We start from the raw sequence: 26,193 nt of genomic DNA, 5'->3' as shown, positions 1-26,193 counted from the left end.
AATCATTCTCTATTGTCCTATTTGTCATATTGATCATATTGATTTTGCAACTGAAAAAGTTGGGCAGATTACTGTATTTTTCCATGTATAAGACTATACTTTTTCTTAAAAATATTTACCTAAAAATGGAGGGGCGTCTTATACACGGGGGGCAGAGAGGAGAACCGCGGTTGCGAAACTGCCGATACCGCTGCAAACTAGCCTCACGCGTGAAACTTCCGATTGCAGAGACAAGCTGACCGGTTTCCTCCAATCATGAGCCTTATGTACCCGTCAGCTGATGCTGCGGAGAGCGTGTAGCCAGTGCCCAGATGCAACAGGGAGCCCATAAGAAATGTCAGAAAACAAAAAATACCGGTACCAGTAAGCGGCTGTCTCTGCAAAATTTAAACTGGATGTAATCAGTTATGCAAAAAAGCATGGAAAATATTGATTTCTGAATTTTGGGTAAGAAAAGTGGGGGGCGTCCTATACATGGGGGCGTCTTATAGACAGAAAAATACGGTACTTGTTGCTGGGAATTAATAAGTTTTACATATGGTCTGTACTGTTAAAATTAGGGATGTCCCGATACCACTTTTTCAAGACCAAGTACTGTCCCTCATGTACTTGCCGATACCAATTACCAATACTTTTTCTTAAAGGGACTTGTGACTTTGTTTTCTAAAACAATACAGACTAATTATTTTAGGGCAGTTTCTCACCAGGGCTGCGTGCATTGGAGGCGACAGGTTCTCTTTAAGGTGACATTAGGGGTTCTTTTAGACCTCTAGTGTCACCTTTCCATTTCACTGGATTCACTTAATGTAAATACAGCAGGCAGTGGCTGGGAGCAATAGCCAGCCTGCTATTGGATATTTTAAATTGCAATAGCCAATAGCAGGCTGGCTATTGTACCCGCCCACTGCCTGCTGTCAATCAGCAAAGGATGGAAGTGAAGACAAAGTTCTCCATCAGGTCCTCTCTGCTGATTGACTGCAGGCAATGGGCGGGTACAATAGCCAGCCTATTGGCTATTGCAATTTAAAATATCCAATAGCAGGCTAGCTATTGTTACAAGTGTCCATTCGTTTTCCACTTGATGAAACTGTTTGCTTTTGGTGATATATCTCAGCTGTCAATGCTCGTTATGTGTTTAATAATGCCCTCACCAGAAGCACACAGTTTTCCCTGTCAATGAAAGAAGGCAAGGTCCGTTCTGTGTGAAGGCAAGATTTACAGCTTCTTTCCTCTCCTCCCCCATGAACACACAGAACGGACATTCTCTTCTTTCATTGAGAGTGAAAACGTCTGTGTTCGTCGGGTGAATGCATTAATTAAACAAATAGGGAGCACGGACATCTCACATATTGTGATATATCACCAAAAGGAAACAGTTTCATCAAGTTAAAAGGAGGAGACACGGAAGGATGGAGGAGCAGCAGCAGCAGAGGTACAAGGGTGGGGCGCGCAGGAATTCAGAGTCCCAGCCATAGTCTCTTCTCCCCACTCGTGCTGGCTACAGAGGTTTGTGAAAGGGACACAGACCTCTGCAGCCAGCACTAGCAGGGAGAAGAGACTGTCCACACAGAACACTTACCGCCCGCTACGCTGTCACAATTCCGTCCGGAGAGGTCAGAGAGGAGAGGGAGCCTGCGTTTGGTGGAGAGGTATTCCGGGGGAGGAGCTATGCGGGTCAATGGCCTAAGCTAGTTTAAAAAAAATTTAAAGGGCCGGTATCGGCTCTATGCGTCGGTGCATTTTCAGCAGTACAAGAACTCCTGAAAATGCCCTGCATCGGCCCCGATACTAGTATCGGTACCGGGACATCCCTAGTTAAAATATTGATTGTTTTAGTTTTTAATAGGAGTTGGTCAATTCAGGTTGTCAGTAAAAACATTTTCTCAATTTTTATGTTTTGCCAGTAAAAAGTTGTGGAGGATTGGGAACCCTGGTTGCTGCATGTCTCAACATACATTGACATTGCTTTTGATGTCTTTTAATTGATTTCAAGATAAGAATGTAACATTGCATTAATGCAAAATTTGCATCAAATGCAAAAATGTAAAGCATTAAAACTCCATAAAATGTCATTGTGGGGATATTTTGGTATACATTATTCAAGAACTGAGGTGTGGCAGGATAGATTTTAAATTATGCTTTCATCTAGTTCCATAAAACATACAGCTAAGATAAGTCTGTATTTTCAAGTTTAAGAAAAGCGTAAAACTATATGGAGCCTCTAAAGCCCTAGATAAGATGGTTGTCTGAAGTCACCGGTTAATAACAGAAATGAAAAATAAAAAAACACCATACCCTCTTTGTACAACTACTACAGATGAAAACATGCACTCATAACTAAACAGATATCTCACTATCCAAATATAGGGAAAGTTACAATGACAACTTTATTGTTTAAAAAGCAGAGGTAAAACACGCAAACACATTTTAAAAACAATATGCATCCCACCGAAAGCACAGACGGTATTTTTACCTTAGGGAGTATATCCCCCTATCATGTCGGTGTATACAGAGATAATAGATAAATATTATATATACACTAACAGTTAAATGTTTTAGAACACCCCCATTTTTCCAGTTTTTATTGAAATGAAAGCAGTTCAGGTCCAGTGATTAACCTGAAAAAATACAAAAGGTAAGCAGTAACAGCCAGGGGAGAAAAAAAAGTTTAGGTGAACAAAAACTGAAAAACAACGTACATTTCAGAGTTATACAAAAGGGCCTTTTTCAGAGAAGTAATGGGTTAACAACTCACAGTTGTTCTGCAGCAATATAAGCAAATTAAGCCTTGAAAGATTATGTTAACAATTCCCCTAAGGGTCTGTCCTTGGGCCCCTTCTATTCTCCATCTACACCTCTTCCCTGAGTCAGTTGATAGCCTTACATGGCTTCCAATACCATCTTTATGCTGATGACACCCAAATCTATCTCTCCACTCCTCAGCTCACCTACTCTGTCACTTCACGTATCACTAATCTACTCACCGACATCTCAGCATGGATATCACACCACTACCTCAAACTCTCCAAAAATGAGATTATAATATTTCCTCCTTTCCATGTTCCTTCCTCCAACTACTCCATCACAATCAACAGCACTACAATCAACCACTTCCATCAAGCCAGGGTGCTCGGTAAAATCCTCGATTCTGAGCTCTCCTTTCAGCCCTACATCCAATCACTATCTAAATCTTGCTGACTTGTAACATTTCTAAAATTTGCCCCTTTTTAACAAACAAAACCACAAAGCTTGTAATTCACTCCCCCGTAATCTCTCGCCTCGACTACTTTAACTCCCTCCTTGTTGGCCTACCACTAAACAGGCTATCCCCCCTTGAATGCTGCTGCCAGACACATGCACCTTACCAACCGTTCAGTGTCTACAGACCCTCTCTGACAATCTCTATACTGGCTCCCAATTGCCCAATGAGTAAAATTCAAAGCACTAACAACATAGAAAGCAATCAACAACTCTGCCCCTGACTACATCTCCAACCTCATTTCAAAATATCATCCAATTCGTCTCTCTACTCCTCTCAAGACCTCCTGATCTCCAGCTCCCATCACCTCCTCCCATGCTCGCCTCCAGAATATCTCCTGAGTGTCTCCTATCCTCTGGAACTCCCTACCCCAATCTGTCCTCTTAGCCCCTACTCTGTCCACCTATATGGTTTTAAAATAGTAAGCGCTATGGGTCTCCTGGAGTATGGTGAAAATCCAACAATAATAACTTGTTATATAAGTGGTATACAAATGTATAAAAATTTGGAAATAAAAATATAAATATATATATATCTCTAAGTGAACATCTTTATGTGAACAATAAAACAATTATGCTGAAGTGATGTATGAATAAACGAAACAAACATCAACAATGTATAAATTATCTAATAAGGTTGATAAAAAATGCTTAAATATAAATAGATGTGAATGAATTTTCAAATAAACCGTGTGTCCGTGATTTTATCTGTATTACAGTGTACATATAACTACACATGTCACCATCTATGGTGTACTGATAGATGTGCAGTGATGTATCGTTAACGTGTCCTAAACTTTGAACCAGATGGACAATACAGAACACTCAACCCTACATTCTGTCCACCTTTAGGCGATCCTTGAAAACTCATCTCTTCAGGGAGGCCTATTCCACCTCAACATAACACTACTTTTACTTCTTCCACTAACTCAATCTAAACAATGATTACCTTTTGTATCACTTGCCCCTCCTAAATTGTAAGCTCTCACCAGCAGGGCCCTCCTGATACCATTGTATCGAAATTGCATTGTAAATGTACCGTCTACCCCCATTTTGTAAAGTGCCGCGCAAAAACAGCTGGCAGTACATAAATCCTGTATTATAATAAATAATTCCTACAGGTGTCCCAACTTTTGTTGATTACTCACAAGCCCTCTGTATAAAAGCAGTGTTGGAACAGACTGTGTTACTATACCCTCTTAAGCAATATTTTGACAGTATTGTACTGCAGGAAGTAGTATATTGCTCTCAAAGTGGCAAGAAAAAGGCAATTAACAAAAGGAAGACAAACAGGCTATTTTAACTCTTAAAAGTGTAGGTATTTACTTGAAAGAAACTGCAAAGAAAGCCAATGTGTCAGTGAGTACAGTTTCCTACACCATCAAAAGGCACTTGGAAACTGGTGGAAACTCTGACTGCATGCTTGACAGGTGGCTGGCAGCAAACTTCAAGCACAGCTTAACACTGATCAAAGTAAACAAGTCAAATTTTCAAACATGAAGAGAAGACTTCGAACTGTAGGTTTTACAGGTCGAGTGGCAGTATGAAAGGCATTGCTAAGATGGCAAAATAATAAAATATGCTTGCGTGGGCCATGAAGCACTGCAAGTGGACTACTGAAGATTGGAAGATGGTCTTATGGTCAGATGAAGCAAAATTTTAGATCTTCGATTCATCACGCAGGGTTTTTGTTCAGCATTGAGTAGGCAAAAGGATGGTTCCTTGGTGTGTTACACCAACTGTCAAACATCGAAGAGGAGGCGTGATGGTCTGGGGCTCTTTTGCTGGATCCAGAGTCGGCGACTTGCACCCTGAACTAAAACTACTACCACAGCATGTTGCAGCGCCATGCAATACCCACCGCTGTAGGCCATGTTGGTCAGGGGTTCATCCTACAGCAAGATAATGAGCCAAAACATACCTCTAGGCTGTGTCTGAACTACCGCAGAAGAAAAGAACTAAACAGTAGGCTTCAAATCATGGAATGGCCAGCACAGTCTCCAGACTCAAACCACATCAAGCTGGTTTGGGATGAACTGGACAGAAGGGTGAAAGCAAAGCAACCTACAAGAAACAACTTTCCAAACAATATTTGATTTCCGCTGTAGAAAGAATGCCAGAAGTATGTTCGGCTGTTATATCTGCCAAAGGTGGCTACTTTGTGTCAAACATTTAGATTACAATTTGTTAAAGAAAATGATTCCATGATATCTTTTGGATGTCCAATTTTTTATTTGTGCTATTCTTTATTTTCAAATAACATTGAGGCAAATAAACTGCATAAATTTAAATAAAAAGTGGAAAAGTAGAGGTGTTCTAAAACTTTTGACCAGTAGTGTGTATGTGTATATACACTGAGTGGCCAGATTATTATGACCACAACATCAGTACTTCGTTGGGCCACAAGATGACTTTGTTGGGCCGCCTCGTGACTCCACGAGATGTTGAAAGGTGATGCGAGGAATCCGACAGTGCACTGTTGCCCTTCTGTTGTCTTGTACCAGACTTGCCACTCTCCGTTCTGCCCTAACATTGGCTAGTCGCTGACGGCCACAATTTGCACGTTCAGACCAAGATTTGCGGCTGGCAGTCCAATCTTTTAACAGCTGCTCTTGAACATTTAACAAATTCTGCTGTTTTGCTGATACTCACTCCATGACTCCGAGCGCCAACAATCATCCCACGTTCAAAGGCTATATATCGGCCTGAAAATGGCACTATTGGCTAAATGCTGAAAGTGCCATTTTCCTGCCGATGCATCGGCATATCCCTGCTTTCTTTCCTCCCTCGTGGGCGCTGCTCTGTGTCCCAGCGGGCAAGAGAGAAAGTGCGACAGCCGGGAAGAGAGTGCTGTGAGCGGCCAGCGTCTCTCCTCCCACATCGCTCAGCCTCCTATCACAGTGTGGAGGATTCCTGTTCATTGATAACAGGGGCTGCAGAAAAAGAGATTCCTGACAATTTTTTTTTATTTCGGTATTCTGAACCTTCTGAACAGAAGAGATCTGTTCAATTTCTCGGCTTGGGTGCAAGAAAAATGTGGGAATAAAACCCCGGAAAAGTTTGATCCTTTGGAACTGGGATAATTACATCATGAGAAGCAAGGTTTTTGATACAATCCTGCAGTGCAGCTGCCTTCAAGTGATCTCTTGGCAGAGGTGTTTAAGAACAAAGTTTGAGGAGGGGGACTCTGGGATTCTAAACAAAAACCTTCTCTTATTAACCCTAGTATAAATTGACTATACGTAATGCTTTACCAATGGCGATAAAGAGAAAGTCTCCCTCCCACCTATAAGTTGGCGACATTTTGCTTCTTTGTTGGCGGAGTCAGGAGGAGTAAAGAGCAAGAGCAAACCTCCTTTTTGCCTAGGTTTTTAAATGGCCATTGTTTCCTTTGTTCTTGAGGTCTACCACCCTGTCTTTTCTGATCCTGTGGGCCTCAAAAAATCTTTTTCTTTTCTCAGGAAAAATGTTCCCCTTCTCCGAAGATCTTAACACCTCTTCAAGGCCTGGACCAAAGAGTAATTTTCCCTCGAAGAGTAACCCACACAATTTGGATTTAGAGAAAACATCCCCATCCCAAGATTTTTACCACATAGCTCGCCTAGCAGAATTAAGAAGAGCTGCTGATCTAGCCAGTGCTCTAACAGATTCTGCTGCAGCATCTGCTAAATATGCCACTGCTTTACTCACAACAGCCAGGGAATTTATTACTTGTTCCGAAGGGGCCCCTTTAAGAAAAATGCTGAGAAACGCTTTCTAACCAGAGGTCTAAATTTCTAGCCATGGCAAAAGCTGATGTCATAGCCGAGGAATTGGCATCTCATGCCCTACGTAACAAAGCCTCTGCTTTGCAGTCCATCTGGTCTTTAGTTCACAAAAGGAGAGATCTGGTTTCTTAGATACTTGAGACAGAGCTGCATCTAACTTTGGGCATTTAAAATATTTTTCTTCTTCATCTTTTCCAAAAGGAAATCTCTTTTTCCAAGACCAAAAAGCCAGATGCTTTCTTTCAGGATCTTTCCATTTGCTAAAACCAAATCTTTTAAGGATTGATGGAAAGGAAAAAATCTTCCTAGCGAATCCTGTAAACCCCGGTAAAGCCTATCCTGCACAGAACATGCTTTAGGAGGGTCAGGTATTTGTTCGGTAGTATAAATCGCCTGAAATAAATCCTCCATGTACTCCAAAGAAAAAACAGATGACGAGGGGGCTGAACATCTATAGCACTTTCTAATTTCTTTCAGATTCCAATTCTGAACCCTCATCCTCTTTCTCTTTTGCCTGAGCAACTGCCAACTAGTTTGATAAGTAGGCAATAGAGAGGAACTACCAGATGGCCTAGCAGAAACGACTGAAGAGGTAGTTATTGGCAAAAGTCCATTTCGCATACTGACCATGAAATCCAGCATAAGGGAGGAGGAGTCACTTATTAGTGTCTGGATGCATTGTTCACAAAGGGGCTTAAAATAATTGAAAGACAACTGCCACAACGGCTTTTAAGATTCTTAGAACTTGAGGTAGAAGGGGGAGCTGCGGATTGGGCCGCTTGTTTATCCCCCATATGCGCTTCCTGAAGAAAAGAGGAACAGATACACATTCAGGCAGTATCTATACAGTCACCACCTAAGAACTGCACCAACACCCACCCACCTCCCAGGTTCAAGGAGATCACATACCGCCACCTTAGATCTGGGCGCAGTCACCGCCGGCTTGGCTTCATCCTTCATGTCAGCCTTGGCGGCGAGGAGCAGCTCCCCTCTCCGTCTGTTCGGCATCCTCGTGGCGACATGCGGAAGTGTCATCAATGCCGCGTACGGAACTGACTTTCCCGGACTCAGAACGAGGCGTGGAAACGTGCCTACATTCACATCCCAAACCACCAGGAAATGAGCTCCAAGAAGGCAACTAGACAGGGCAGAGCCAGGGGGAAAACAAGCCTGGGTCGACCCTCAGAATAGGGAAGAGACCCAGCTTTCTTCATTAGGGGGAAATAACCCCTGTGATCTGTCAAGGTTACAGGCAATCATAGTACCCTAGCAGAGTGACACAGAAGACGACCGCTGACCACAATGCCATCTATTCGGGAGTCAAGGAAACGAACATTGAGCTGACCCGGACAGTAATAAACCAATTAAAAAACTGAAGGGGGTGGTAGGGTTTTTTAATCTTGTCCGGATTGCGTTTCCTGTAGATTGAAGAACCAATCATCTCTCAGGTTGCTGTCCTGAAAGATGATTAGAGATGATTGGGGAAATGTGCCACTGTAGTTTGTGCCAAATGATATGTTCTCGTGAATGTATGGTATATCGAGTCTAGTTGTAATGTATTAGAGTACTTGGAACACAGCGCTAGAGATAAAGTCAACAAAATATGTGTAAATATTCACAGATTGGGTTGAGTGATCAGTGGATATCAATGTATAAATTATGTGTTTGTAATGTATTGCCTAAGCAAATACACATATAGACCATACAATCTGTTTTTTAACATTCAATAAGCAATCCCCATAAAAGATCAAGGGAAGCAAACTCCCATATGGCAAATGCTAATCCATACACATCCATATCATGACTGTTGTACACATAGTTACATAGTTAGCAGGCTTGAAAAAAGACACAAGTCCACTGAGTTCAACCTATAGAGATATGAAAGAAAAAAAAAAGAGAGAGAGAGAGAAGAAAAGCCTAAACAGAACGCTATGCCCACAGTTACCCACTGCTGATCCAGAGTAAGGCATGGCTCAATTTGCTCCAACAGGGGGAAAAAAATCCTTCCTGATCCCATAAGGCAATCGGATATTCCCTGGATCAACAATCTCGGATGCTTAATTTACCTATAAGAACTCAATATCCAATAATATTCTGTGCATTTAAGAATACATCCAGATTTTTTTATAAACCAATTAACTGAGCTAGCTAGAACTAACTCCTGGGGGAGTCTGAGTCTGGTCCACGTTTTCACAGCTCTGTGAAGAATCCTTTCCGTATGCAAAGGTTAAACCTCTTTCCCTCTAGACACAAAGAGTGCCCCCTTGTCCTTTGCGGTGACCTTAAAGATAATAATTTGGCACCAGGCTCACTATATGGACCATTTATGTATTTATACATTGTGATCATGTCCCCCCTTTATCGCCTCTTCTCCAGAGAGAACAAATTCAGGTCGGTTAATCTTTCCTCAAAGCAGAGTTCCTCCATGCCTCTTATGAGTTTAGTCACCCTTCGCTGCACTTTCTCCAGTTCCACGACATCCTTTTTGTGAACTGGTGCCCAAAACTGAACTGCATATTCCATAAACATAATCATTGCAGCCTGAAACTTAGTAGTTAAATCTTAAAAATACATTCAAGTAACTTAACTATTAACAAAAACGTAGCTTGTGTATCACTCAAATCATCTCTGAATTTGTGCCGACGTTCTTCCTTCTGGAGGGTGGCTACTTTTGTTCCCCATGGTCCCTGTGTGTGATGCAAAGTAGCTACCAGTTCAAGCTCACTCCCATAATAGACCACAATCTCACGATTAGTTTACTAATTTGTAGGGATGTTAGATAGAAAAAAACTGCGCTAGGAATCAAATAACACTCTAAGAGCAGCTGTGGTTAAACCAGTATAAAGCAAAAAGCTACACGGAACAATAACGAAGACATATAGAGGATGGTGTGGGAAATGTTTTAGTGTAACTTATAAACATAGTGTGGAAAATGTTTACTTTATGTATACCCTATATGATAAATAGAGAACATAAAGCTCTGTATCAAACAAACTATAATAGCATGCTGGTGCATAAACCTTCTAATGAACTAATGTTTTTTTCATTAGAAGTTTATGCACCATTATGCAATCTATTAAGATTGTTTCATATAGTTATATGGACATCTTTTTGGTGTCCTCCAATTTATTATTATATAGGAAGTAATGTGGCAGTACACATACAATAAACTTTTCCCATACTTCGTTTTTAGCTATATTATGACATTTCCCACACCATCATTCATATACCTAAGTTATTGTTTTTTTTGTAACATTTTGTTATTAACATTAGAAGTTTATATATACTATTATGCAGTCTATGAAGACTGTCTGTTATAGAGATTTATGGATATCCCTTTGGTGTTTATATGGTTCCCTTTTTTAACATGGACCCCCCTCTTTTGTTACTCTTTTAGTTAACATTTTGTTTTTGCCAATTTTATATATAGCTATATTAGATCCGTTTTGTTCAGGACTGGCATTAATTCATGTCATGTATCTATTGAATATCCCGCGTATGCATCCTCCTCGACTCTCCTAAATGTTAAATGTTTTTATGTATTGTAAGATTTTCTTTGTATGTAAGTGAATTACTTTGTCGATAAATGCAAAGTAATGCACTTTGGAAATAAAAATAAACAAATGGGTTATACAATTATGGGTATGCCACTAGGGAAGTCAGAAATAGAGAAAGATTTGGGGGTCATTGTAGACCACAAACTGAAAAGGTAGCTTGCAGTGCCAGGCTGCTGTAAACAAAGCTAGTAGGGTTTTGTCCTGTATTAAGAAGGGGATGTATTGCAGGGAGAAGTCTATAATTTTGCCACTTTATAGATCAATGGTTCGACCTCATCTGGAGTACGCGGTCCAGTTCTGGTCACCAGTACTAAGAAAAGATGTCCTTGAGCTGGTAAGAGTCCAGTGGAGGGCAACCAAACTAATTAGGGGTATGGAAGACCAGAGCTATGAGAGGAGGCTACTAAATTTAAACATGTTCACATTGGAGGTGAGGAGATTAAGGGGGGATATGATTTCCATGTACAAGATGTTCAATGGTGGCAGCAACATTAGCGACAAACTATTTAAAATTAACTCCATTACAAAAACTAGAGGCCACCACCTAAAATTAGTGGAAAAAAATTCCAGCACAAGAGGCGAAGGGAGTTCTTCACAGTATGAGCGGTTAGGGTCTGGAACTCACTGCCACAGGCAGTGATTTCAGCTAAGAGTGTGGAATTGTTCAAGAAACTTTTGGACAATTTCCTAAGGGACCGTAATATACAGGGGCACAAGTACTCCTAAGAATGAGATCCTATAGGTTGGACTTGATGGACTAATGTCTTTATTCAACCTCAAATACTATGTATATATTATGGAGTCTAGTTTGAAACAGTTTTAAGAGATTGTACACACTAGCATGCATCCTGAATGGGGCGACACCTAGTGGTAGGAATTTGATTACCATTATGTGTGCTATAAAAGAGGAAAGGAGTTTGTAATGCACGTATGCAGACCGTCGCCTCAGAGGAAGTCACTAGTGAGGAAATGCATCAGGTGGGCGGATCTATGTGAGCATTACAATCATAGAGACAGGAGCTCCAGTGGACACAATCCATGTGCAATTGTGATCCTCACATACTTTATTGTATCCAGAAGTAATGGACTTCACATATGGTTATTTAGATTAAGAGGGAGTTGTACATCACTTGTGAGATTTAACATGTGATTTTCTATATGTACACATTTTATGAGATGTACTAGCACATCCTTTTTTTTTCTTCCTATGTTTATTATGGTTTATAGTGTCTAGACCATTAGACCTAGAGCTTTTTCTTACTATCATCAGCACAGGCATTGTGCAACACAGGTGTTGCGTATAACACAAAATCCACTTGTCCGGGACGCAATACGTACATATTGTCTTCATTTGTATTGTGATTCTTCCCCATATTGTATATGTCTTCCCTATATTGTAAAGCGCTGCGCAAACTGTTAGCGCTATATAAATCTTGTATAATAATATTGTATATGGCGGCCCGCAGAAGTGGTTATACCAAGAACACAGCTGCTGTGAAAAAAAAGACCCCGTCTTTTATATTTTACCAAAAAATTGGGTATTATATTCTGCTTCTGTGCACTTAATTTCATTTTAGTGTATTTTATCCTAAAAATACTTGTTTTATAAACATTTGCGCAAATACAGTGCAACATAAAAAATTGCAACTAGCATTTTTTTTATTCTACAGGGTCTCTGCTTTCGGAAAATATTGTTTGGGGGTTGGAAGCTGTTTTCTAGCCACAAATTCAGATTTTATCATGTGTGCAAATTGTAAGAAATTGCTCCGGACAGAAAGTTGTTAAAACAATCATGGCTTTGAGCTGCCAGATCCACGTCTCTATTTTTGTTACAATTTCTACTCTGTTATTACTTAAATCCCATCAATCACCCAAATATGTGTACCCATCTCATTTCCCCATGATCAAAAACACGATGGTCATTTACAGTGGGGACATAAATGTTTTTATTTCATACAAATGCTGGCAAAATCTTTGTTTAACCATTTCTTGGGTTTACCCCACACAGAATGTTCTGCAATCAGAGTCGAATGTAAATGTTCCTTTGTCTGTGATAAGAAGCGGCCATTTCAGTCATTCCGTAATCTTGATTTCAATGTTATACTTTTTCCTTTCTGTATGATGAGACAATAACCACAACCTCCCATTTTACCTCCCTGATCCTCCTCCGATCACTATTTTCCCCTTTACCAAGTAACTTCTTACGTTGGGTATGCACGGTACGAACTCTGGCCAGTTCCTGATGAACTGGTACCTATTAGAAAGGGAGAGTCTTGTTCATAAAAGGCACTCTGAATAATGCAAAGTACACCTTAGGTACTCTATTTACAAGAAGCCAATCGCCCTAACGTATAAGAGAAGAAGCGTCAAATTCTTGAACAGAAAATAACAGAATTACTATTACAAAAAGCTCTTTTCAAAATGGCCTTGGGTAAAAGTCTAGGCCTGGACGGGTTTACGGTCCCTTATTATAAAGCATTAAAAAGACATTCTCCTCTCCTATCTCTGTTCCTATGCTATATACATCTATGTCAAAACATTACGTTTAAGACTTATGCCTCTCCTTCCCCCAGTTGATATGGACCAGACCAGATTATTCCCAGCAGGGAAACAAGAGACAATGCCCTCAAGAGTTATTTCTATCTCACAACCTGCAGGCCAAGACTGCCAGCCCAACCTGCTCTTATCGACTGACAGAAAAAAAGCATTTCACAGGGTGGAATGGGTGACCACCCTGGTCCATTTGAACCAGCCCTAGAATGCTAAAAATGATTTAATAACTGTATCACCTACCCACTCTGACCCTGTGAATAGTAACCAATCAGCTTGCATCCTCTGATGCTTGATATTTTGTCTGCCCCAGTCCTAGTAAATTCCCCTCGCTGTTACTTGGAGTACACAATACTATTTAACATGGATACATCCGTGAAAGGTATTTAACACTTATTTGTTCATTTGCAAATTTGTCAGTGCTTTTGAGGTATAGAAGGTTTTTTCTGTTAATCCCCATTTGTTTGTACTGAATTAAATTGATTTTACTGGTGGTGTACACTGCTCTTAAAGCAGAACTGAGAGTAAAAATTTTAATAACCCTTGAAGTTGGGCTACCTCCACAATGCAAGGGTTAAGTGCTCGTTTTTGCCTAGGGACAAAAATAAAAAAAATTGCACTCACCTAATTCTCTGAGTCGGCTTGCTCTTAGACCGGTCCCTGGAGCCTCTCTTTCCATCCGTTGCAGCGGCCTAAGGTTCCCGACCTATCCTGTTCTATACACAGTTTATAGGACGCCGAGGAACATACTGTTGCTGCAGCAGAGGAGGAGACAAGCAGGAGGGAGTGCTGTCACAGTCGGCCGGCTTGAAGGATCTGAGGAGTTTGACACTGTTGTTCTTTAAATGCTTTTAAGTGTTTTAACTCTGCTTTGTAAACAAAGTAATGTGAATTTTGGAACTGCAATATACATTACATGTTTTCCTCTGCATTAGTGGCACAAAGAGGTTATGGCATGTTTATTATGCACAGTTAAGGAAAACATGGATAAAAACACATCCCTCATGCAACCAAAAACACTTGGAAAAGAAGTTCAAAGCAGTTCATCTATAAAATATAATTTGATATTTGAAAAGTGCCACTCACCTCCTTGCTGAGTTTTCACTTGAATGGGATCAGAGAGTGGGCCATCACCTACAGATGTAAAAGCCAAGACTCTGACAGTATAGGTTTCATGTTCCAGTAAGTTTCCAATAGTGGTTAAAAGATTATCATCCACATTATATTTTAGCCAGTTGCTGACGGGTTGGTCAGGCTCCATAGTGTAGTAAACACGATATCCCCTTATTTGCCCATTTGGTTCAACAGGTTCTTCCCACTGAATTATCATTGTAGTAGAGGTAAGCATCCGAGCTTGTACATTTCGAGGGGCACTAGCAGGTGCCTGCTCTCCAGTACGTGTCACTACAGGTTCGCTGGGTGGTCCTTGGCCAATAGAGTTAACTGCTGACACCCAGATCTCATATTCAGAGTTAGGACTGAGTCCACCTATACTGTATCTTGTAGTGGTGATATCCTCTTTGATTTGATATGGTCCGTCCTGAGTTTTAGACTTGTATTCTATAACATAGTAAGACACAGGGTCAGGATTGCCAGAGTCCCATGTAATTGTTATGCTCGTAGCTGTGGTCTCTGTTACCACGGGAGTTCCAGGTGCCTTAGGAAGGGCTGAAAATTGGGAAAACACATAAGAGAAGCAAAATATATTAAAATAAATATTTACGGTACTTAATTTTACTAATTTATAAAGTTTGTCAGGTTAAAAAAGACACTAGTCTTTTAAGTTCAACCAAAAGGCAACAATACAATAAAACAATTACAAAGCCTGTGACCCCCTCCCCTTCCCCATGTGATAGCAAAAAAAAAAAAGTTAAATAAAATGAAAAATAAACCCCATCAAAACGTGTTTTTATTTCCTAATGTCCCCGGCCGTTACATGCAAACACGCATTGTGTGCGCCCACGTAGAATAGACTGTTCAGTTCAGATTCACTTCAGGTCATGGTACATGCTAATACTGTTAAAAAACTTTGCCCTCCCAGAAAATACTTAAATCAACACTCCCCTTTTACTATGCCCCCCCCCCCCCCCATTCCTTCCTCTTCTTTGTGGAAGATTCCTTCCTCTTGCACAGGCTTTGCTTGTGCCCTGGTGTGGCAGCCATTAAGCTCCATTGACTATTTTTAACAAACTATTCTTTGAAAAAAATCATATTTCTGTTTGAAAGCACTTTAAACACCTGTAAAATTGAATCTGAATAACAACCACCACCAACATTTCACTATTTTTCTTCTGAGTGTGGTAAAAAAAAAATCTATTTTTAAAGAGGTCTATAGCCAAACCTTTTTGGGCTTTAGTTCTGTTTTGGGTCACAGGATCACATTTACTAATGTACTCCTGTGAGCCAAACTCAGCAGATAGCGAACTACTGCAGCCAGCAAAGATCCTGACAATATTGACAGCTGGCTCTGCTCCAATGAGCGCTGGAGGAACAGAGAGAGGGGAATCCCTACAGGAAACAGCTACTAATCAGCAGTTTGTGATCGCCAAGTTCGAGCTAGAGAGCTGTCATGTGACAGTTGCAGTGTCACACGCAGACTCAAACTATTGGGAAGAGTACATTTTACTCTCCCAATAGCTCTCTTTTAAATAAAGCACCTTCTACTAAGTGTATTGGCCCTTTAAGTGTAATTGGACTAACAAAAGCACCAGCTTTGGCTAAGCGCCCCAAATTACTGTAAGGTATTACTTGCTTCCTTCTCCAGTCACCATACATTTTAACATTAAATTGCAAATACTTTAAAATTATACAGGACGACCTAAACTTTCTTGCAATTGTTCAAAATTCTGCATTATCAGGACTATCAATTCTGGCAAAGACGCCTTTAACGATCATTCAGTACCTACTTACCTAGAACCTAGTGAAAAAAACCTAAGGGGTACATGAATTGCAGTTGAGAACATAATAGAGTTTAAGAAATAACTTAACTGTGTCCATATTATGCACATATTTACAGTACTTGTCCATACCTGAATCAAGAAAGCTATACTCACATTTAACAGTGATCTGAGCTACCGACTCAATAACCCCAAGACTTGACATAGCAACACAGGTGTAGTTAGCAGACTCCTTGACATTGGTAAGTTCTAGAACATTACGTCCCACAGGCATGTCATCTTCTGGGGTTAAATCTTCAGCGCCCATCATCCATTTCACATAGGGCATCGGTGAACCAACCGCAACACAAGTTATATTTACATTACCTCCAGGCATAATTTCATGGCTCATAGGTAAAATGGAAAAACGTGGAGCTACACGACGAACTGCAAATAAAATCAACAAGGATACAGAAGAATGACTTAAATAAAAGACTGAACATTAAAGAAAATATATATTGTGAAATAAAAATATATATATATATATGTAAACACTTTAAAATAAAAACTTACTACACAAACAAAGTGAGAATATAGAAACATGAAGCCATTATTCATACCAAAAGGGTTCCATATATCAGGAGTACACCCATCACAGCACATATAATACACAAAAATTTATTAGGAATTTCTCATCTTTATCCACAAGTATGAGGTTTCGCTAACTAATTCAAGTGATCAAATGTATCTATATCTACTAATATATTAGCCCCACATTATCAACAATGAATACTCAAGCTTATAAATATCTTTCTCAGAGATGATTCAATTCACTTGAGAAAAATGGTCTCATGTCAGTTGGACTTGGCTCTTATGGCAATTTTTATTAATCGAAAAATAGCCAAATGCAGCATATACCAGTCATAATGACTAAGACTGGTAACTATTTTTTGTTGTACCACATACCAGCAGCAGAAATGAGAAACTCTAATGAAATTTTTGTGGTTTTGGGGTGTAAAAACCCTAACAAAGCCTCTTTAGATTCTGACACGGTTTCATCGATAAATGCAGCTTTCAGAAACACAATCATCATGCAAAAGAAGTATAATTTTATAAAAGAAAAAGAAGAAACAGAAAAAAGAAAACGACAAAAAGGGAAGGGAGGGAAAGACAGAAAATGCAAAGGAGTATAACATAAGGGCAACTAGCAAATGCCCGCAATAATAGTGGATGTAGAAAAAGGCATCAGGGGATTAAGGGCAGGGAACCCACTTAGTGGTTTAAGCTATAGCATATGTGACTAAATGTGTTTCAACACATGGAGGCCTCCAGCCTTGGTGATATATAAAAGAGGTTATTCATTGTAAAACAAAGTGATGAATTAACGCTGATAGTAACAGTGACATGTTCTGTGCATCCCCCTTGCTGATAGGTGGATGCAGTTTCCATACCTTACGAGTTAGAACATGAATCAAGGGGTTGAGGTAGCCACTTTTCATGCGACTCTGTTCTAGGTGAAAACTTCACAACATTTTTCAGGAAATCCGATGAATTAGCTTTGACTGTACAACTTATTTATTTCATTTTACGGACTTAAGGCGAAAGAGAATAAGCCTTGTCTTGATAATTACTTAACTCAAAAAATCTAAAACAGTCAGATTTGTATCAATTGAAAGTTGAAATGAAAGTTCAAATATCAGAAATAAGATATATGAATACTCCACTGATTGCATACATAATGACTAATAAAGTGACACTAAGCTCAGTAGTCAAATCTTTAAAATGCATTCAAGTAACTTAACTATTAACAAAAATGTATCTTATTTGTGCATCATTCGGCTGTAGATCATCAAAGCATCTCTGAATTTGTGCCAACACTGTCCTTCCTTCTGGAGGGTGGCTACATTTTTTCCCTATGGTTCCTTTGTGTGTTGTAAAGTAGCCACTGCTCTAAGCTCACTCCTGTGATGGACTACAATCTCACAGTTTACTAATTTGTATTGGGATTGTTGTTCCTCACAGGAGGGAGACTGGAGCAGTGGCTACTTAACCACAAACAGGGACCATGGGGAACAAAAGTAGTCATCCTCCAGGAGGAAGGACAGTGTCAGCACCAATTCAGAGATGATTAAAGGATCTGCAGCCTAGTGATGCACAAATAAACTACACTTTTGTTAATAGTTAAGTTACTTGAATGCATTTAAAAGATTTAACTCCTGAGTTTTGTGTCACTTGAAAAAGGTAATACTTTTGCTGATATATCCATGTTCCAAAGAAGAGAGTCACAGAGGCCCCACCAAATCCTCAGGCACACTCAACATACAATGAAGTCAAATTAAGTAAAAAATAAAAGGAGCATGCAGACAAGAACAGAGGGGTGCAAGTCTTATGATGGGGCCAACATATAACTGAGTGCAGAGAGTAGAAAGGAGAGAATAAGCTGACAAAATCTGGTCAGCAAACACATTTGCAGACAAACAGCAGCATGTGATGCATACACTGTGTTGTCACGAGGGCAACATAATAAAGACTTTAAAGTTCTGAATTAAAATAGCATTTTAAAATATGAACTGCCTCTAAATACAAAATATCGGAGTTTGAAGAACAGGAGGAAATGACAGCACTTTGGATTTTTGGGGCAATTTGGATCTGCTTTCTATGTATATGGAAAAGAAAGCACTCATAGAGCATAAAGACCACAATTTGATGTTCAACGCTGACTAAAACTACATTAAAGTACAGTAAAGCCTAAACGTTTTTTTCTTTCTTTAGTTCTGGATAGGGTAAGACATCGGTAAAACCTCAGTATGGCTGACCAGCATAAAAAGTGTAAAGAAAAACTTCCACAACAGAAGGTACACTGAACTCTTCCTATAGGGACATCTGTTCTGGTAACAAATGTCTAAGAGGGGAACTCCCCCCACCATTAGAGAGATATTCTATCAATTATTGTTGAGTCTCTGGGAACCCTCTCCAAACAGACACGGCAAAAACAAAATCCCTAAGATACACTTTAAAGAGGCAGGGCTCAATAATTTGGGTAGGGCATTTAACTGGTACAAAACAAACTTATTAAATTAAATCAAGCATGCATTCTCCTTTACAGCATATTATTTTCTTCAAGGCTACAAGGAAACATTAAGCAGTAATTTAAAAAACACTGGTATCATACATACAGCCTTGTTTTGATGGTGCAAATAGCATTTTCTGTTTAAGGATACATTTAAAGAAGCCTCAGCTGATTAGTCAGATCATGTTTTATGCCATCAGCTTAAATTTCCTCTGTTCAATAATCTACTGTGCTCTCACATTTCAGTACGATTCAGCAGGTCTAAACAACATCAGAGCTTCAAAGTGACTAATATACTGTGCAAGTGACTAGGGGCACCTTGTGCTTTTTTTAGAATTTACATTTAATAATACAGCTTATTACTGTCCGGTGACATTTAAAAATGCATACAACCACTGGTGTAGTTAAACTTGGATATTTACATGGATATATTTCAATAATTTTGCCAGAGACTGTATCCACTACCATCCTACTTTTTTTTTTTTTTTGAAAGATCAACATTTCACCACTTCCTCATGGTTGTACGACATATAAGTGGCAGCATGGAGGCGGGCCTTACTCCAAGCTGCCACATAAATGTGTCACTGTTTTGTTTTGGGAGAGTGCTCAATCATGCACCCCCAGCAGTCACCAACAGCTCTTGGTCACCATCAGGAGCCAGGAGGATGGGACCCGATCATTTGATCACTGTTATAACCAACCAAAATTAGATTTTGTTTAATTGCCCTCTTTGGTGATGACATTTACGACCAAATGAAGGACCCAATTAATCCTGAAAAAAACCTAAGTAAATGTATTCAGATACACTCTGTAGTCACAAATATATTTACAGATTTACTAACACATGTTAACGTTGCAAAACTTGGCCTAGTTGGTAAAGTTTGTTTTACCCGCTACACTACACCTACCTGTCTGTACTGTTTGGCTGTTACCAGAACAGTGGTTAGCACTCTGATCATACTACAACAAACAGTTAAAATTGGTAGAGAGCATATGTAAATAAAGTACAATTACTTATCTACAAAAAGGTTTTGATGATACATAATTACCATTATGTCTAGTACAAGGATTATTTGTTGAATGAACAATAGTCTGTTAAAGAACTCCATTAAGAGCTATTACATTCTAACAAGCCTAAAACATAAGTTTCCTGTTGGATTGCAGAAACAAAATAAAACAAAAATAGATTTATATATTATATATGACCTTCGCATGCAAAACATACAGGGGGCGATTAATTAAAACTGGAGCAGACAGAATCTTGAGCAGTTGCCCCAGGCAACAAATCAGCTTCTCTCTTCAGTTTAATGAGTTAAGATTTGAACATTAAAAAGCCGATTTGTTGCCATGCACAGCTGCTCCAGATTTGGTCTGCTCCAGTTTTGATAAATTCCCCTCACTGTATATTCTGTAGCCCATATCATTAACAGTCATTTCATTTTTCCTATATGTATTATTTATCATACATCAGCACATTTTTAATTTGTAACTTAGAGTTTACACAGAGATAAGGACTTTCTCTCCGCCTTTATGAGACAGTCATGGCTCAAGTCACCAAGGACCAGACCCCACTATGTCTCTTCACTCTTGATGAGCAGAGAGGCAAGTCAAGGTAATGAAGGTAAGTTATGTGTTCCTATGGAGTTGTTAAATAAATGAACCCATTGCCTTCAAAGGATAAAGCACAGGTTTGCTTTAACTACAGGATTTCCTGATCCACAAGAGTTCTGAAATATTTTTCCTAAGAGTTCTCTGGGGCACCTTAGTTGTGGAGAAGAGAAGTGTGACTGGATAGTGGGCCAGCAAAAGGTTGGTGTCAGTTCAAGCCAAAGCCTATAATCAATGAAAGCCCCCATCAGATGGCTCATTAATCGCATAGTAAAAGATTAAACATTGAACACTGGCACTTCAATGCTGCGGTTTAAAGTGACATTAAAGTCAAACATGTTTGTCCCTCCCCCCAATGTTAATGTCAGCACTTACCTTAAATTATGTTTCTTAATCTGATCTTCTTTCTTGTCCTTTTCATCTGTCCCCCCAGTGCTGCGGCGGGTCTCCGATCCGGTGCTGACTCTTCTGAGCTTGCTGGCACTTCCTGTCCCACGGTGTCTGCATGCGGGTGCACGCGTCTATAGACTTACCTTGTGTCTCTCCTCGTGTCCCGGCCAAAAATGTTATCTGCCCAAGATGCTTTGCGGCCGCCCGAGATTTTTCACATTTTCGGACAGGAGCGCGCGGGGAAGACAAAGGTAAGTATTAACCCTTTTCAAAGCGTTTAAAAAAAAAAAACTTTTTGCATATATCTACTGCTTGCTAGTCAGTATGCCATATGTCGGTGGCTTTTACCGTTCTGCTATAACCTCATGGTCGCTTTAGAATGGTTCCCCTGATGGTGCACTGTAAAATAAGAGCTATTAACCCTTTCATGACCTATGACGGCATAATCCCGTCATGAAGTCTGAAGGGGTTACACAGACTCCCGGCGGCTTTTAGCTGGCAACCGGCTTTACAGAAGAAGTGATTCTGGCAGCTCAGCTGCCGCCAGATCGCTTCTATAATCCGGTAACCGGGGGGCTTTTAAAGCATCAGGTATGGATTTTTTCTGGGTACTGAATTCTGTTGCAGTTTCACGGATGCACACAATTTTTTACTTGGGCATGTTGGGTATCTACAGTATATACTCATTGCAAACTCATCTTTTATATTTTACAAAACAAATGATTTTATATTGTGTTTTGGGGCACTAAATTTAACTTAAGTGCACTAATCTATCTAAAAGATAAAACTGTATTGAGTTATATATTTGTAAATGTAAATTGCGCCTTTTTGCGAAATGGTAAAAAAATAAAGTAACTCAAAGTTGTTAATAAGCGACTTAAAAATTGTTTGTTTGTGGGGTTAAAAGCATTCCGGAGGGCTTGGCAGCAAAAGCGTTGAGGAGCCCTGGGAGGTGGTATACATCATATTGAGGATTTATGAGCACTTTGTGCTACACTATAAATATTTTTTTCTCTTCCTAAGAGGACAATATGGCACAAGAATAAAAGAGGATTACATTTTCTTTCAGATGAAGATTACGCTTAAACAATTTTTTCCTAATTCACTAGAACATAGAGGCTACGATAGTAAAGATATATTTCCATAAAGAAATATGTAATAAAAACAAAATATTACTATTCATTTTTTCTGTAAGTAAAGATATTTGCAAAAAGTAGGCGCTTTCGGTATACAGTGGGCAATACCTTGCTATACACTGAGTTTTGGGTCACGGGAGGACTTCAGTACATTAGTACTTTAGTACTAAAAAGAACTATAGGATAAAAAGGTTACCTCACAGTTCTCTTTTAACTGCTCGTTTTGGTCTAGGGGCTAAAATAAACAATATATACTCAACTGAGCCTCAGTCCTGCCTGGCTGCTACACCAGTCCCCACAGCCTCTTCTTCCCCAGGCCCCGACTAAGGACCCATGATATCATCACACCTAATGTAAGTGCATTAAACGCGAGGATGCCGAGGGACATTCCACCACTGGTGCGGAGGGGTGAGCACTGATCGCCACAGGGCAGAGGAGGATAAGGTGAATAAATCTTCTTTATTCTGGCACTTGGAGAAAAACGAGCAACCAACCCTTGCAGTGTAGGGGTTAGCCCCCTGCAAGGGTTAATCTTTACAATTTCTTTAATTCCTCTTTAACAACCATTGGGCATTATTACATAGTGAACCATACACATAAAGGTTGAACTTGATGGACCGATGTCTTTTTTCAACCTCAAATATTATGTAACCAGATAGTGTGGACCAAAATAAGTTTTTCGATAGATGTGCTAAGATCAGGTTTAACACATCGCTACTTTTAGTATAATTGTTTTTAGAAGCAGAACACCGGTGTTATATTGGGAGCCAAATGTTCTCCAAGTATTGACAATATCATTATATCCAAATGAGAATATGATATAATTTTGAATACGCGTCCAGTTTAGCTGGTACTCTGTAAGCGCTACATAGATGATATCATAATGATTTGGAATTGAGGGGAATTGTTACTGGATAATTTTTTGCTGAATTTAAATAAGAACATAGTATTAACTTATAATGTCCATAGAAATCAGGTACAATTTTTGGATTGAGACATTTTTAAGCAAAATACCAGATTTATTACTAAATCTTTTTTCAAAGACACTGGGCCCAATGGCTATATCCCTTTATCTAGTTGCCACCATCCAAGGAGGCTTCAATTGCTCCAAAAAGGAAGACTATTAGAAAAAATCAGCCATTTTAAAAGACAAATTTATACAGAAGGGTTATAAGAAGAAGGTGGTAAAGAAAGCAAAAGACGATATTGGACAGAAAAATAGAAAAGAGATTATAGAAAATAAGATCAGTAATCAAAAAGAGTAAGATAAAAATATGGCTGTTATTTTAGGTTTTTCAATAGACAGTATAGAAAAGTTGAAAGATTTGTTTAAGAAATATTGGAATAGATTGAAAAAATATCCCAATTTAGGTCCCATTTTACCTGAAATACCGTAATTTGTATTTAAAAAAGCCGCAAATCTTAGAGATAAAGTTTGCACAAATGTGGCAGATCCCCCTATTAACATCACTGACGGTCTGCTTATTTTATTTTTTATTTTAACTTTTAAAATTCCCGCCAGTTATTTGGTGCGACTGCCCTTTGCCTTCAAAACAGCATCAATTCTTCTAGGTACACTTACACACAGTATTCGATGGAACACAAAAGGTAGGTTGTTCCAAACATTTAGGAGAACTATGTTAGATAGAAAATAAATGAACTAGGAATCAAATAACACTCTAAGAGCAGCTGTGCTTAATAGGCGAGTACACCAAAAATAGGAAAAAAGAAAATAGCACTGCTCTTCAAACTCAAAAATTATATTCCTAAAATGTGAAAAAAATATGAAATGTGAAATTGTCACAAAGGGATAAACGATTTTGTGTCATCCACAACACCTGTGTTGCACAATGCCTGTGCTGATGATAGTAAGAAAAAGCCCTAGGTCTAATGATCCAGACGCTATAAACCATAACATGTGGGTGAGCTCCAGTGGACACAATCCATGTGCAATTGCCTTATTTTAATTGTGAGTGCATTTTAATTGTTTTAAATAAATTTATTCTGACATACTACACTATGGGAAGCCTTTTTTTCTCTCTCTGAGTACAAGAGTTGGTGGAAGACGGATGAAAAGTGTTACACGGTTTTGGAAAGATAAGCCAGTATTGGGAGGAATCTACCCCAATTTATTGTCGGATTAAAAACAAAGGAGAGGATTTGGTTCTATATATATATATCAACAAAGCGCCAATTGTTCATCTGAAATATGGTGAGCAATAGGAGTCGGTGAGTGCGGCCAGATCTTATCTTTGAGCACAGTGGAGACTGGAGAGCACTGATTCACGAATTCGTTTTTGCATTCACGGACGTGGTGCTGATTATAAAAGTTGGAAGATATATCATCACATATTTCAAGGACTTTATTGTATCCAGAAGTAATGGACTTCACATGTGGTTATGTAGATTAAGTGGGAGTTGTACATCACTTGTGAGATTTAACACAGGATTTTCTATATGTACACATTTTATGAGATGTACTAGCACATTTTTGTTTTGTTTTTTTCCCCATGTTTATTATAGTTTATAGTGTCTAGATCATTAGACCTGGTGCTTTTTCTTACTATCATCAGCACAGGCATTGTGCAACACAGGTGTTGTGCATGACACAAAATCGTTTATCACCTAGTGACAATTTCACATTTCATATTTTTTTTCACATTTTAGGAATATCATTTTTGAGTTTGAAGCGCAGTGCTATTTTCTTTTTTCCTATTTTGGAGAACTAACCACAGATCTTCTGTAGATGTAGGCTGCCTTAAATCCTAGTGTCTCATGTAATCCCAGATAGACCCAATGATGTTGAGATCAGGGCTCTGTGGGGGCCAAGCCATTACTTCCAGGACTCCTTATATTACATAGTATTTGAGGCTGAATAAAAGACACATGTCCATCAATTTCAACCTTTGTGTTTAAGTGTGTGTGTGTACGAGTCCCTTGGGGTCTAAGGTTTTAAGAGTACCTGTACGCCTGTATGTCACGGTCTAATTGATCTAATTGATTTTTGAATGATTACATACTCTGCTACCACTGCTTGTGGCAGAGAATTCCAAAATGTAACCACTCTGATTGAGAAGAAGCCCCTATGCCCTTTGTGTTTAAATCTTTTCTCTATCAATTTTAGGTGGTGGCCTCTAGTCCTTGTTAGGGAGTTTAGAGTAAAAAGTTTATTGCTGATGTTGTCACCACCAAACATTTTGTACATTAAAATAATGTCCCCTCTTAATCGCCTCACTTCCAGTGTGAAGTCCAAATCTAGTAACCTTGTCGCATAGCTTTGATCCTCAAGCCCCTTAATTAGTTTAGTTGCCCTTCTCTGTAGTCTCTCCAGCTTCAGGACATCCTTTCTTTGAATAGGTGACCAAAACTGAACTGCATACTCAAGATGAGGCCGAACCAGTGATCTATAAAGTGGCAAAATTATTGATTTATCTCTACAGAACATTCCCTTTGTAATGCTTGAAAGTACTCTGCTTGCTTTGTTTGCCACAGCCTGGCATTGCGTGCGGTTATTCAATCTGCGGTCAACTATGACCCCCTAATTATTTTCCATTTCTGACTTCCCTAGTGGAGTAACCATTAATGTGTATTCCGCTTGCCTGTTTTTAACACCAAAATGCATTACTTTAAATTGTCCAACATTAAACCTCATCTGCCACATAGTTGCCCACTCCCCTATTTTATTCAGGTCCTCCTGTAATGTTATAATGTCTATTACCCTCCCAATTTTAGACTTCCAGCATTCGTATACATGCATTTTAGTTTAGTGCTAGTGGTTTGGATTATATTATTGCACGTTCCGGTATCCCAGCATATTCTTTTATTTGACCCAGGTGTGGTAGATACATTAGCTTTAACCATTTTCTCCCCCAAAAGTGCTGCACCTTTCCCATTTAGATGCAGCCCATCTTGGCTGTAGAGCTGCTAACCGACTGAGAAGTCAGCCCAGTTCTCCATGAACCCAAAGCCCTCTTTCCGACA

At 39.3% G+C, this 26,193-nt stretch overlaps 1 protein-coding gene across 1 annotated transcript in view; it reads right to left on the bottom strand.

Moving 5' to 3' along the window:
• LOC108794331 (receptor-type tyrosine-protein phosphatase S-like) overlaps positions 1-26,193 on the bottom strand; it is a 291,487-nt gene that overhangs the window by 200,917 nt on the left and 64,377 nt on the right. Inside the window, exons 6-7 of the mRNA XM_018565355.1 lie at positions 16,186-16,455; positions 14,219-14,800 (exon numbers count right to left, since the gene is read on the bottom strand). Of these exons, the coding sequence (XP_018420857.1) occupies positions 14,219-14,800; positions 16,186-16,455 (852 nt within the window). The remainder of the gene's footprint in view (positions 1-14,218; positions 14,801-16,185; positions 16,456-26,193) is intronic.

The sequence above is a fragment of the Nanorana parkeri genome, unplaced genomic scaffold (genome assembly GCF_000935625.1).
Source record: "Nanorana parkeri isolate BGI_ZX_2015 unplaced genomic scaffold, ASM93562v1 scaffold836, whole genome shotgun sequence".
NCBI lineage: Eukaryota > Metazoa > Chordata > Amphibia > Anura > Dicroglossidae > Nanorana > Nanorana parkeri.
Note: the sequence above shows the minus strand (reverse complement) of the source record. Positions and strands in the feature narration are given on the sequence as shown.